Source organism: Hippocampus guttulatus, chromosome 6, assembly GCF_054856545.1.
Source record: "Hippocampus guttulatus isolate MCC_2025c chromosome 6, RoL_Hgut_1.0, whole genome shotgun sequence".
In the NCBI taxonomy this organism is placed as follows: Eukaryota; Metazoa; Chordata; class Actinopteri; order Syngnathiformes; family Syngnathidae; genus Hippocampus; species Hippocampus guttulatus.
Window position 1 is genome coordinate 3,109,553 of NC_141266.1, and position 15,856 is coordinate 3,125,408.

Here is a 15,856-nt window from a genome sequence, read left to right on the forward strand (position 1 = left end):
GCTTCAATTCCAAGCTGCAACTCCCAGCTCCACATAACGCATTGGCGCTTAGCGCTGACGCTCCAGTCTTCTCATCGTCGGCTCCTCAAGCCACGCATCCATCCAGCCGCAAACTGTCTAACAGCACCGACCTTTCCGCTGAACAAATCGGGGCTGTGAAAAAAAACAAAAAAAACACAAGTGCCCGGGGCTGTCCAGCAACGACAGTCAAATGGCACTGACATTCCTCCCAATTAAATCGGTGCTGGAACACGCGTGCTGCTGAGAAGGTCCGTGCTCTTCTTCTTTGACAAATGTCGTGGCCAAAAATGCTGAAAACAATCCACATCAGGCCCACCCGACATAACGCCTCCACCACGTGACAAAACAAAACAGACAAAAACAACAAAAAATGCAAGGCTCATGAGAGCACTTGCCGACAGCTTCCTACTCCGGCGCCATCTTGGGGGGGAAAAAAAAACAAAACAAAAACCTAGAACCTGTTTGCCATGGCAGAAAGCCCCATACCACTAAACTCTTAGCATCATTGGGAAACAAACCCTTCCACCATTGTAAGTTGATGACTCAGAGAGGGGTTGTTTCATTTTTTTAAAAATTGTTTTATTAGGAATGCTCCAATTTATCGGTGACCTATGGTTATTGTTCAATAGTGAAAAATTGATGAGTGAATCTGATCAAAGCCCTTTTTTGAATCATAAATGTATGGAAATCTAACAAATGTTCTAAAATCTCATTAATCACGACCCCCCGAACAGAATCGATTATTCACTAAAATTGGTGGTTACACCTCTCCAATTCAAATTGTTGCACCAAATCCACGTTAATGGTGTTGGGGCGGGCCGATCACACTCATGGATGATCGTAATCGGCAGTGTAAATACCCTGATCGGAACAACCATATTTTTTTTAATGTATATTTTTCTGAGAGAAACACAAGATGTTTTAGGTTATGATTTAGATTGTACAATACATATTTATTTGGATTGGGCTTTCACTACAGCTGCAGCTGTCGTACAGAGCTTTACAAAACAGTTAAAGTAAAATAATAAACATAACACAACATAAAAACTCGGGACAGTCTTGCAATCTTAACCACTATTCCCTCATACACTTGTTGTTCGAAACAGTTCTCCTCTCCTCATCCTCGGCTCCATCCAGTCATCCGTCCAGCCGCACCAAGGCAGACTGTCTAACAGCGCCGCCATCTCCGCCGAACAAAACGGGGCTTTGAAAATTGTGCCCATTTTAGGCGCAAAAAACGCAAGCGCCCCGGGGCTGTCCAGCAACGACAGTCAAATGGCGCCGACATTCCTCCCAATCAAAATCATTGCTGGTACACGCGTGCTACCGAGATTGTAAGGAAAGGGCAGGACATGCTTTGGTCTTCTTGCTGTCCCTTCTTGAACCTAACACTTTGGATGATTTTCTTTTTTTTTTTAAATTTCATTGTAGTATTTATTTAATTGTTCGAGGTAAAGATCAAATCATAGTTTGAACTCTTGCCAGGCATCATGCCTGGAGCAAACCTCGCACAGCTCATCACCTGAGCAAACAACCGCAGGATGTTTTTCCGCAGGATGAACTAGGAGATTTTTCAGGACTACGCCTGAACAATAATGTAAAGTCCAGATGAGACCAAGAGTAAACCTTTAGAGAAAAATACTATTTTCACGACCACAAAATTTCATTTTGCGCAACACTCTTCTTAAATGGCATGGAACCCTTTGCTTTACTAATCATGTGTGCAGATAAACAAGAAAATAAAATCACCTTTTTGTGGTGCCTCTGCAAGTATCGAACGAACTAAGTTTCACGTGCTGCCGTTATGTGTCTGAAATTGTCTTCTCACAGAATCTGCAGATTACTTCATGTTTTTTCCCCTTTTGAAGATCGTGGCTAAGGCCGGTTCTTGATTGTTCGTAAAACCAAATTTTGTAACCTCGCCGTTGGCTAACATTTCTGCAGGAAAGACTGCTTATGCGATCACGGTGAGGTTTACCAATCAGATGGGTATTTTGATACTTGATTTCAAGTTTGTTTTGAAGGAGGGTATACTTTTCAGGTAAAGAATATATTTGGACTCGGTCGAGTTGATACAAATATTTTGCGAGTCTGAGATGAGTCCGAGACAAGACTTGTAATTACTGTCTGTTAGCTGTGTCTTTAGCAGGGGTCACCAACTCCAGCCCTTTAGGGCCCCAATCCTGCATGTTTTAGATGTTTCCTTCCTCCAACACACCTGATTCCAGGGATGGCAATTTTCCGTGGATACGCGGAAATCCGCCGTTTTATTTCCTAAATTGATCATTTTTGTGAATCGTCTAAATCCATTGAGAAAATCTTAGGGGGGTTCAGGTGCCTTATCGTCGAGTTTTCATGAGCTCTCCTGATCAGTCTTTCCATCTTCCGATTGTGAACAGCCCTGCGATTGGACGTGTATGATGTCTTACTTGTTGTGATTGGTCGCTATATCGGCAAATGCAAATCACAACCAATCCGTGTTCGCCTTCCGAAACCACTTTCTCGCGAATGCCGAATGTTATCGAGACTCGCGACGAAACTAAAGTGCGTCAGATAGATGCGGATCTGAAAAACACGTTTCGATGGGACTGGTTGGATAGAAAGCTGACGGTGTCCCCAGTAGGAAACAGTAAAGAGGAACCATTGTGCTTGTGTCGGATTTCGTGAAAAAGCTCGATGTCATTCTATACGGATCGAGAGGATGGAAAGCTTTAGAGTCACGCAACCTCGGTGAAACACAGAAAACAGACATTTCTACTGAAAAGTAACTACTCGATCTCAAGCGCTTTTCGACAGCCTGGAGCATGTGTAATAACAAGAGGAGTTGACTAAAAATAGAGTGGAAAAAGACGGAGAGGACCAATAAGCTTTTAGCGCTTGCTAAAAAGCTCAAAATGAAGAGAAAATAAAGTATTCTACCTCATGAAACTGTATATTGTTGTATAAACTGTAAATAGACATCCACTTTATATAATAAAATACATTCATAACCCATATATAGTAAACAGTGTGGGACTTCACTATCACTGTATGAGGTAAGAATCAACAGCTTTTTATCACATTTACACAACACTTTATGAATACAAGTAATGAACAAATCTTAAATATGGCAGGGAATGTGTTTCCTTTTTTAGTTTTGATTTTGAGCAGCAAATTTGAAGTTACATATTGGCGCCATCTTGGGGGGGGAAAAAAACAACAAAAACCTAGAACCTGTTTGCCATGGCAGAAAGCCCCATACCACTAAACTCTTAGCATCATTGGGAAACAAACCCTTCCACCAGTCAAATTGTTGCACCAAATCCACGTTAATGGTGTTGGGGCGGGCCGATCACACTCATGGATGATCGTAATCGGCAGTGTAAATACCCTGATCGGAACACCCATATTTTTTTTAATGTATATTTTTCTGAGAGAAACAAGATGTTTTAGGTTATGATTTAGATTGTACAATACATATTTATTTGGATTGGGCTTTCACTACAGCTGCAGCTGTCGTACAGCGCTTTACAAAACAGTTAAAGTAAAATAATAAACATAACACAACATAAAAACTCGGGACAGTCTTGCAATCGTAACCACTATTCCCTCATACACTTGTTGTTCGAAACAGTTCTCCTCATCCTCGGCTCCATCCAGTCATCCATCCAGCCGCACCAAGGCAGACTGTCTAACAGCGCCGCCATCTCCGCCGAACAAAACGGCGTTTTGATTTTGAGCAGCAAATTTGAAGTTACATATTGGTGCTCACCAGGAATGCATAAGCAAAATTGCACAAATTTTCACTTGAAAGAATAATGAACAATCTTGGGATTTTTTTTCTGTTCAAGTTTCAAATCGTGTGTAAATTGAATACACTTCATCTTCAGCATGTTTCGTGCCACTTTTGTAAGTGGCCACGCCCCTTCCCGCTTTTTCCATCACTAGCCATTGTCATCCCTGTGATTCAAATGATCACCTCATCATCAAGCGCTTCAGAAGCCCGACAACGAACCTTATTTTATCCATATTTATTCTCCACTGATCTTCCTCTATCTCTTTCCTTAGACCTTGCCAAATGCCTTTTTTTTCTCGCCCCAGTTTCAATCAGCAAAGCCAAGGAACGCAGACAGTGAGATTTGTTTTTCCACTTCGCTCCAAGCCATATCATCTCTCCTTTTCCACCCCTAGCTCTTTTACTTGTAGGGTGACAGATCCAACACGCCACTGGAATAAATCATATGCCTGGACAGATTTGTGTCTCTGTGTGTGTCTGTCACCACTGGGGTTTGCTGATTTTGATGGGTGTTTTTGTTGTAAGACTGACTCCAGAACTGCCACCCCTCTTTTCCGCTGTGTGTGTATGATTAATTCTCTATGACCTCCCACATTATCAGTGTGATTTATGCTGCACATTCAACACACTATGCTTTGAGGCTGTTGTTCTTTACCTTTTCATTTTTCACTTTCCTTGTTCTCAACTGTTTGGCTTTGGATAGGGTGACCATATTTTCAGAATTTAAAACTGGCACACTGTAATTTCACTGAAAATTTTATATACAGTACACCAATTTCACCAGGAAGTATTGATCACACATTTAATCGCGGGTCATCTGGTGCGTTACTTTAACAAAGGCTAAATGCTATCTTGGTTGACACTTGAACGGTGTTGAACAAGTCCATGGACTCATTGTTATCCAAACTTTTTTGCTTGCTCCCGGCAGCTACTGGATGCTAGCGGTGCCATTTACGGTATTTTCCAGACTATAAGTCACATTTCTTTTTTCATAGTTTGGCCCGGGGGTGTGCAGGGCTATGAAATTTCCGCGTGAAAAATTGATTCTGTTGTGAAAAATATGATTTTCACAAAACCTCTATTTTTACATTAAAAATCATTGGTGGGGGGGGGGGGGGGGGGGTGGTAGGGGTAGGGGTCCACTTGGTTTTCATAGCCTTCCGCGGTGACCATGCCTCCTACACTGTGGCTCAATTCAGCCGGACACGCGGAGTTTTACGCCAGCTGAGCGGAGAACATGCTTTGACTGCAACTCGGCAAAGCCGACCAGAACGCGGGCTAAAAATAACGTGACCTGGCACAGTGTACGTGATTTTTACCGATGAACGACATTGTCGTACTTCCTATATTTATTCGTTCTTTCCTGTCTCGGGATTCGCTTTGAAACACGTGTTGATAATAACGATGACTCTTGACATAAGCGATGGAGCAGAGGAAGCGCCGCATCTTCTACCTCCGGAGTTCCTGGATTTATTTAAAAGTGACAACACAGGATGAAGATGTCATTGGAGATAGTGATTTGGAGTGGCACTGATAATTTGGTAAACTTGTTAGCATGTTCTTTATGCTGTAGTTATCTGAATAACTCTGCTACGTGAACATACCAGGCACGTTCTCAGTTCATTGCTTATGCATGTAATTATATATCGTACACTTATTCAGCATATTCTCTATTTTTCTTTGCCTTTCAAGATAACATGTCTGTTCTTGGTGTTGGGTTTAATCAAAAACATCTCCCATCAAAAATGCGACTTTTTTTTTTCTTTATTATGCATTTTATGGCTGGTGCGACTTATACTCAGGAGCAATTTATTTATTTATTAATTCCGGAAAATATGGTACCTTGCACCGGATGGATCCACATTGTAACAATGGAAGTATGGTGCCTGAAAAGCTCAGCTTGTATTGGGTCTGACCGACGAACGCAGCTTTAATTGATAAATGGGCCGTCACTTGTATAACAATTTTCTACGTCAAGTCTCAAAGCGGGAACCTATGGCTCGCGAGCTAGGTGTGGCTCTTTTGATGATTGTGTCTGGCTCGCAGATAAAACAAAATATTCTCGCTTGTTTAACCCATCCATCGATTTTTCACTACTCATGTCCTGTTCGGGGCTGCAGTTGGCAGCAGGAGCAGTTTTAATTAGATGATACTGGCCTACATTGGTTGTTGCTGGGTAAACAGGTTGCGGTTACACTGCTCTATTTCTCATCCTCATAATTGCACCAATAAATCGAATGTGTTTTATTGGTGCAATTATGAGGATGAGAAATAGAGCAGTGTAACCGAAAGTGAAAACTGCACTAAATCAGATGTCAATTTGTAATCATCATCTTGATAACTTATCATTTTTAAATGCATGTATTCCTCCATTGTTTAGTTCAAAATTTGCATTGCTTGCAAACTCATATTTAGTTCACCTTTCTAAGTGGTGAGAAAAGTCTGAAATGTCTTACACAAGTTGTAGGTGTTACTTACATTGTCATGTGCATTGAGCTGCGATTTTATATATATATTAGAGCTGTCAAACGATCAAAATATTTAATCGAATTAAAAACGCAAATGTCATAATTAACTCTAATTAACTAAAAAATAATCGTGATTACTCACACATTTTTTATCATTTCTGAATTTCCTTTTATATTTGTTTGTCCTATTTCTTCCTGGTTTAATGCTCTCATCAACATGGAATCATGGATCAGTTTTCTATGTGCAAAATGAAAATATTTACTGAAACAACAATTTTCAATTTTACATAAACATTTTTCACTTGGAGCAGTTATTCACGCATAATCTGTCACACAATATTACTGTCCATCAACAACAGTGAAAAAATATTTTGGCACACAACAGCTGCTTTAACAGCTCTTTTTATGGAATCAAAACAGAGCAATATAACATTATAAAGTGCACATCTAAGGTAAACTAGTACTCGGCCAATAGTGGATTTAAGCGATGGTTGCATATTTCGTTTTTCTGAAGTTTGCTTTGAACACAACAGTCAGGCTATGTTGATTCTGTTGGTGCTTCTTGCGCGGAAGTCTCTCTATGGTTTTGTGTAGACATCATTTCGGATGATTACACTTGTTTCGAGGCACAGCACTGGAGACGTTTTATTTTCAGTGTTCGCTACGACAGCACCGCTGAACTCTCGACGTGCCTCAGCGCGCCGTCACTGTCAGACGAACACATTGAAGCTCCACCCCCTTTATTTATATGGACACGGAACACGGTAACCTTCCCTACAAAATACTGTAGTTCCAAACAAGTAACAATCGCGTCAGTGGCATACATCTTACTCAACAGGCTACCTGCTCTTTTTTCACCAGAGGCTCATCAACTTAATCTCTTATTTCTCTCCCAAAACAATGTCTTCTCCCGCATGGTGTACCTTAGCCTTCTCCGCTACGTACAATCTCTGTACACAGCTTGTCATGGGGGCTCTCGCTGGCAATCCATAGTGGAGTCGTTAGATGCAATGCGAATGATTTCAGCTTGAGTCGAGCTGTGGACAATGTTGACTGGGTTGCATGCAGTAACCATACATTTAGCTATGGCTTCAGCAAATTTGTTCTTCGTCGTGTTATCCATTTTCTTCACTTTGAAATGATCCACAACTGTCTGTCTTAGACGAGGGGGCGGAGTACTCACATCAGCTGTGTGCTTGGCCATTAAGTGGTATTTCAGACTCGACGTGCTATGATGATAGCTCAGTTTACGACTGCAAAACATACAAGTTACCTGTATGGTCTTGTCAGTGGAACAATCTGGCAACTTTTTAAAAGTAAACTTTCCATTCATAAACTATTTAAGTATCCGTTTTCGGTGTCTCGCGCTGCCGTGGCTGGAAAAACAGACATGGGCTTGTTGTTTTGTTTCCGGTTTATTTACAGAGCAACGTAAAATCGTCTGTGACGTGTGCCGCGTTAATCTCGCGAGAAAAAATTTAATCACGTTAAAATTCATTTAAATTAATGCCGATAAAAACGCGCTAAACTGACAGCTCTAATATATATATATTTGCAGGTATTGATCTGCTCAAAAGAAATGTGGAAGTGATGAGAGTCAGTTCATAGAATGAAATTTAGATTTTTATTCACAGTATTGCAGTATTAATGATATTGCTTGTTCGGTTCACACAGGTGGTGCTAAAGATCATCAAGCACTACCAAGAAGAGGGCCAGGGCAGTGAGGTGGTTCAGGGTGTACTGCTGGGCCTGGTGGTTGATGACCGGCTGGAGATCACAAACTGTTTCCCCTTCCCGCAGCACACTGAGGATGATGCAGACTTTGATGAAGGTAACTGTTCTGACTAAAACAACACACTTAGGGAAACCTGGTTCGTAGTGAGAATGGCAACTGTGTCAGGCTGTCAGCATCAGATTTTGCAGTCATTTACGTCTATTAAACTGTCTTGCCCCTCACCAGCTGATGGGGCACTTGAGTGCTGCTAGCCACAAGCACGCAAGCCGCCGCTGAACGCTGGCAACAGGCGCCGTACAATACAGTGTCAGCATAATTAAGTCCTTTTTTTAGTGTCTTCATTTGCGATTGAAAGTTATTTCAGGACATGTTGACAATGGTAGCAACAATTTGTGATGGCAGTATAAAGGGGCATGCCCCAGACAATCTGAAAGACAAGACCATTCAAGTACCGTATTTTCACGACTATAAGGCGCCATTAAAAGTCTTAAATTTTCTCCAAAATGGACAGGACGCCTTATAATGCGGAGCGTCTTGTGTATGCGCGGAGTTCCAAAACCTGACTGACAGCTGACACGCTGTTTATATAAAGAAAAGGCGGAAGTGAGTGTGGACAGCCATGCGGCAAAAAAGTCGGCCAATCAGTGAAGGTTGGGCGTGTATATATACATACTGTATATGGAGAGAGAGAGAAAAGGCGGACGTGAATGAGGACAGGCATGCGGCGAAGAAGTCCGCCAATGAGTGAAGGGTGGGCGTGTAAGTGGACGCTAAAGGGACGCCCCAAGCAGGTACCAACACCTGTATAGAGTGTGGCTATCTGCATTGTTGCAAAACAACTTCGGTTTTGGTTTCTAAGAACCCCCGAAAATAAATTCTACAAAGAGACACGCCTACGAAGCTCAGTTCAAACTTCAAGCCATCGGTTATGCTTTTGGCATGCGTGCCCATCTCACAGCAGCGGTGAAAAACCAAGTCAAGCAAATGAACTCTGAGCTTGCCGTTATTCCCAGAGGCTTGACTAAAGAACTCCAACCACTGGACATCGGCATCAACCGGGCGTTCAAAGTAAAGTTGCAACCGGGCGTTCAAAGTAAAGTTGCGAGCGGCATGGGAACAATGGATGATCGATGGCAAACACAACTTTACAAAGAGTGAGAGGCAGCGCCGGGCGAGTTACGCCACAATTTGCCAATGGATTGTGGCTGCTTGGACGAACGTGTCTGCTTGCACTGTTGTTCGAGTTTTTGGCAAAGCCGGCATCATTTCTGTGGAACCACATGGCAATGAGAGTGACTCTGAAAACGAGAGGGAACCCGGCGTTTTTGATGGATTACCGGTACTTGCACAATTGTTCAATTCTGATACAGAAGATGGGGACTTTGATGGATTTCTGGGTGATGATTGATCGAAAAACGTGAGTACATTGTACGATGGCTAAATAAAATACAACCAAACTCAGTTTTGCTTCCGTTGCCTTTTTAAAAACGTGTTTTTAGCGTGTATCCATATGTCTTGGCATGCTACCGTATGCTTCAAGCTAACGTGTTTTTAGCGTGCGCGCATGCATGCCGTATGTTTAAGCTGGCGTATGTTTTACCACTGTAAAACTGCGGCCAATAATACAGTGCATTTTGTCTATGTGTCAAATACAGAAATAGCACCCGTTAATGAGACTGCGCCCAACAATACGGTGCGCCGAATGGTTGTGAAAATACGGTAAGCCATTACGCACGACACGCTGCCGTGAACAACTTGCATACCAGAAGCAACATACCAACGCATTCAACTCATTCTATTATTTGGTATGTTATGGTTTATTTGAAGTCGGCCTTCTCGTTGGCGGCGTGTTAATGTCATGAACAATAGTTGCTGCAGTGAGTTTGACTACTTTTTTCAGGCAGTGTACATGTAAATAAGCGGGAAGTCAAGTGGTGAAGAAAGTCCTACGGATTTCCCCGGAATTCCGGATTATAAAATTTTCATGAAAAATTGCCTAAAATTAATCTGGATATTAGTTGACAACATTGAACGAACACGTGTTTGTATTTGTTGCTTTGCTTTCACGAGCATAGCCATGTTGAGGCACTAACACGAGTAACAGTAACACCTCCCCCCTCGCATTCTAATGGCCTCGTCATATTTCGGAGATTTCGAAATTTCGGTGAGAACGGAAGCCACAAAGGGTGCACGTGTGCACACAAAAGGCAGATTAATCATTGAATGTTGAGTAATTGAATCACGTTTTGTGTAAATTAATCCATGCGTGATCAGACAGGTACGACTCCAGTGCAATGTTCAAACAGGTAGAAAGGCAAGCTGACATGCGTGCAATAGGAACACGTTCAATTGGTCATGGCTTGAGGAAAAGGACTTGAACAGAGATTTTTTTTGTCCGACTTAATTCGAAAGGTCGACAAACCTGGCAAGTCTGTTGAAATCATATACATGCTCGCATTTGGATTTTTAGGAATTTTCAGGAAAGCCCACTTTCATCTCGGGTCAAGGCAGAAAAATGCCTTGTCTCTGAATTAGTCACTGATTTCAGCCCTAGTGAAGTGAACAGCTTCTTGTCACAAGGCAAACACAGTGGGTGGTGGGCAGGGTCTAACAGGCATGTCTGGAGCTTTCTTTGGCATTCATCATGTCTGCATGCATATATACAGACATTACCTTTTGAAACTTTTAAGACAGAACATTTCAATCTATTTTTGATAAATGGTCTTGACAAGGACGATCGGCTAGATCCACTTTGTAATTCTTCTTTCGCTGCGTAACCGTAATGGGCAACGTGCATAACGCATCGCTGAGATCTGAAACCTAGTACTAGCCCTCTTCGGATTAAGGTGAATGCTGTTGGACATGTCGATTGGAGTTCCACCTCCACAATAATGATCATGATGGCGCCCAAGTTGGCAGTCGTCTTCAGAAGCTCTGCTGTTTTTTTATTGTTTTTCTTTCTTTCCCTTTTTTTGGTTATATGGTGTTTGTTGTATTTGGGTGGACGCGTTGGCTATTTTCCGCGTTTTGGGCGTGATATTTGTTGAAGGAGAAAAATCTGTGCTTGATGGTTTCGCCCTCTTAGCAGCATGCGTGTACCAGCTTTGAGTTTGGGAGCGGGGGGAGGGATGTCTGCACCGTGAGTGTCGCTGCTTGATGGCCATGGGGGGCTAGTGTTTTTTGCACCTGTAATGGGCAGCATGTTGGACAGTTTGTGTCGGTATGGCTGGATGAAGGACTGTAGGAGCTGTGGATGAAGAAAGAGGGCCATCAGCGCGGAGTGTACATGTGTTTTTGGAAGTGAGAGTCACCGCTTAGAATTGAAGCGGATCTAAATAGGACAGGAGAATTGAACCATTCTCTCTGCATTTGTCATTGGACACTACACCTGCTTGTTTACTTTCAAACTTAGCTTGTAGCAGATGTGTGTATGATGTCATGCATGCATGTGATCATTATATCACGATAACAGTATGCCAAGATACAGGTACATTTTCAATTACCGTATTTTCACGACCATTCGACGCACCGTATGGTTGGGCGCAGTCTCATTAATGGGTGCTATTTCTGTATTTTACACATAGACAAAACGCACTGTATTATTGGGCGCAATTTTAAAGTGGTAAAACATACGCCAGCTTAAACAACGCCAGCTAAAAACACGTTAGCTTGTAGCATACGGTGGCATGCCAAGACATACGGATACAAGCTAAAAACACGTTTTTAAAAAGGCAACAGAAGCAAAACTGAGTTCCGTTGTATTTTATTTAGCCATTGTACAATGTACTCACGTTTTTCGATCAATCATCACCCAGAAACCCATCAAAGTCCTCATCCTCTGTATCAGAATTGAACAATTGTGCAAGTACCGGTAATCCATCAAAAACGCCGGGTTCCCTCTCGTTGTCAGTCACTCTCATTGCACAGAAATGATGCCGGCTTTGCCAAAAACTCGAACAACAGTGCAAGCAGACACGTTCGTCCAAGCAGCCACAATCCATTCGCAAATTGTGGCGTAACTCGCCCGGCGCTGCCTCTCACTCTTTGTAAAGTTGTGTTTGCCATCGATCATTCATTGTTCCCATGCCGCTCGCAACTTTACTTTGAACGCCCGGTTGATGCCGATGTCCAGCGGTTGGAGTTCTTTAGTCAAGCCTCCGGGAATAACGGCAAGCTCAGAGTTCATTTGCTTGACTTGGTTTTTCGCCGCTGCTGTGAGATGGGCACGCATGCCAAAAGCATAACCGATGTCTTGAAGTTTGAACTGAGCTTCGTAGGCGTGTCTCTTTGTAGAATTTATTTTCGGGGGTTCTTAGAAACCAAAACCGAAGTTGTTTTGCAACAATGCACATAGCCACACTCCATACAGGTGTTGGTACCTGCTTGTAGCGTCCCTTTAGCGTCCACTTACACGCCCACCCTTCACTCATTGGCGGACTGCTTCCCCGCATGCCTGTCACTCACGTCTGCCTTTTCTCTCTCTTTCTCTCCATATATGTATATATACACGCCCACCCTTCACTGATTGGCCGACTTCTTTGCCGCATGCCTGTCCACAGTCACTTCCGCCTTTTCTCTATATAAACAGCGTGTCGGCTGTCAGTCAGGTTTTGGAACTCAGCGCATAGACAAGACGCTCCGCATCATAAGGCGTCCTGTCCATTTTGGAGAAAATTTTAGACTTTTAATGGCGCCTTATAGTCGTGAAAATACGGTACTCTATATATACAACACAGTGTGACAGCTTAACTTGCCTAACTTCATGATTCCACACGATGGCAACAGAGGAAGGGTCTAACATAAGTGTGGGTGTTTGGGACCTGTATCAAATGAGAAATGTATCCAGTCGTGCTGCGATATGAAATTATCAAACAGTACCACAGTAGCCCACATATGTTTTGCACAAAATGATTCTGACATAATTTTATTTAAAAAAAATAAATAAAAAGCTGAGCTCTACTGTAATGTAATTTTGAAAACATTTATTGTGTAGATCTCAAAAGTCAGCCCCCAGGTGTACGTTTCACCAAGATCTGGAGAAGAAACATATGTATCAGAGCCCAAGACCTACAAAAAGGTCTTTTGGAGTCATTTGCTAAATATATCAGGATGTCTCCCATTTTCTTTAATAGAAATTTCTTTCAAATTTGGTCCAATTTTTGTCCTTTTATAGAGGTCATATTTTAACTCCTCCTGGAACTTTTATACAGTACAATTCATTGTTATGTATCTTGCCCTTTCACAACAGCTGTAAATGTAACAAAGTGCTTTACAGAAAATGTAACATCCATCTGTCCATCCATTTTCTATTCCGCTTATCCTCACCCGGGTCGCAGACTTTCTGGAGCCTATCCATCCATCCATCCATCCATTTTCTGATCCGGCACCCTGAACTGGCTGCCAGCCAATCGCAGGGCACGCACAGACAAACAACCATCCACGCTCACACTCGCACCTAAAGGCAATTTGAGTGTTCCATTAACCTGCCATGCATGTTTTTGGAATGTGGGAGGAAACCGGAGGACCCAGAGAAAACCCATGCAGGCCCGAGGGAAAATGCAAACTCCCCACAGTAAGGCTGGAACCGGAATTGAACCTTTCACCTCTGCACTGCGAACAGGACATGCTAACCAGTTGCACACTGAGCTTCCCAAAAATTTAAAATAACACAACGAGCTGATTCCCTTTAAACTGTGGGTGTTTACTCTAAAGCTGCTATAGAGGAAAAGTAAAAGCAAACCCTTTTATTTCTTCGAATGCTGTGGCCGTGGCGACACGCGGAATATCCTAAAAATAATGCTGATTTGCCCAGCCTAAACATGTACGAAAACATGTTTTGGAAATACGTACATGAAGCCTGGCAAAAAAAGTTTTTTCGATGGTTATTATGCAATTGTTAAAAAAAAATCTGATTGCAACTTTCAATAAATATTTTTGAAGGTATTTTTGAAGGTATTTATACTTTGACTCCTTAGTGCTGCTAAACAAAAAAAAAATCAGCAAATTTTGTTTGGGAGAACGTGAATACATTTCCTGAAAGATTTTTGCCACGGTCATGTTATTCACAACGTCAATTGCAAATTCAAATTGTAGCTCAAAAGGTCATGGTACTAAAATATTCACAGACCTTCGAAATAATTGCAGATGGATACCTTGTAACACTTTGCTTCTCAACGAAGTTGACCCAGCAGTTCCTGAGAGAAACCGGTTTAAATGAAGGTGGCCACTCCCTCTCTTGTCAAATATGTTAAAATTCGGAGGGCTGTAGCTGTCAAACTCCTGTTTCGATTGACTTGAAACTTGAGGCTTCGTGCCATCGTTATGAACAAATAAACCACGTTTCATTAAATTGAAAATCTGCTTGGTTAAACCCACTGAGTGATTTGGCATGGAACGATGGAAGTTCAACTTTGATTCAACTTTGCAGCTTGTACCAGCATTCCTGACATGTTTATCAAGGCTGTTGCAACGTAAAATGAAGGCAGTCCTGTGGGCTTATGAACTTTAAGTAGTGCTTCCAGCAAGATGCAGTTTTTTTTCGAAAACCATAACATACTTTGTTAGATTTTCAAAGGTTGGAATGTTTTTTTGTTTGTCATCTTGTGGCTTAATGGCTAAATAATAATTCGTTGAAGAAAGAAACACAAATAAAGGCAATCAATATTTCAAATACAAGCTGCACCAAAACGGTTGTGGCCGTATTAGGGATTAGCATGTAGCACATGTTTTCTGCCTCTGCAAACATTCTCTGCATGGTGAACTCGGTCAACAGGTCGTTTTGCCGACACAAAGTACCTTTAGTATTGATATTCTGTTTTCAGTGACTCTAACGACTGGCATATTGACATGATTGTCCAACTATTCAAACGCAAGCCTCGGAGCGAGCCTTATTGTCTTGTCTAACCAAAAAATGGCATAGATAAATTAGTCACTGCAGACAGACAAGTTGTGGGACCTAAGAATATCAACAACTCCCTTTTCCTGTGGACGAAGTATCGCGTTGTTGACATGTTTTTGTCTCACCATTCTATCTAATGTCAGAGTGGGAGTGGCTTCAGTTCTCTAGAAATAAACAGGTGACAGTTCTCAGGACATTACTTCAAGAAAGGCTGTGCACAGGACAGTGTTCAGTGAGTCGACACAGAGACATTGACGTTCTACGGAACAAGGAAAAGCCTGCTCTTGTTCCAGCGATACCATGGTTGTCAATGAATAATGATTGATGAATTGTTGATTGATCGATGAATTTTTCATTCGAAGATTAAGTAACAGTACCAGCGTTTGATATACAGTCAAATTTGATAATTTGGCATGCACCCATGAAGGATTCAGTATATCGCTGGCATTGGGTTGAAACTTCCCTTCTCACAATTTATTTATTAAATTATTTGCCAATCTATGTTGAAAATGGCTTGCTGTTTGCCGATGCAATGTTCATGGTTGAACACGCCACCATTTTTGATGCGGGTTCTTGAAAAGTGATGATTTTAGAGGTGCGAGGATTGCGCCTGCAATTCTAATCATGACAAGATGTATTTTGACCTTTTGCTTCACTCAGGATGAGCTGGTGATAGCCTGGGACAGCTGCTTACATCTGCTATTTTCAAAGAATTTATTAATGGCTTGAGGTTCGCTCTTGTTTGAGAGAGGGCACTCCGGTTTTGAAAGATCCAAGTTTTATGTTCTCTCTCAAAGTGGCACGTTTCTCTTAGCTATTGTTAATACAGTACTGACCACATATTGGTTCAATCCATCCAGTGATGATGCACATTAAATTGCAAACTAAACTGTTTTAATACAGCTTTCTTTAAACCTCTACTTCGAACTACTTCAGGAAGTATTTACAGTAAGGTGATT

General features: G+C 41.9%; 1 protein-coding gene across 2 annotated transcripts in view; it reads left to right on the plus strand.

Moving 5' to 3' along the window:
* Nucleotides 1–15,856, plus strand: part of LOC147203316 (eukaryotic translation initiation factor 3 subunit H) — a 109,584-nt gene that overhangs the window by 22,424 nt on the left and 71,304 nt on the right. For both annotated transcript variants that reach the window (XM_086114407.1, XM_086114408.1), the window contains exon 2: nt 7,939–8,095. In XM_086114407.1, coding sequence (XP_085970533.1) covers nt 7,939–8,095 — 157 coding nt within the window. The remainder of the gene's footprint in view (nt 1–7,938; nt 8,096–15,856) is intronic.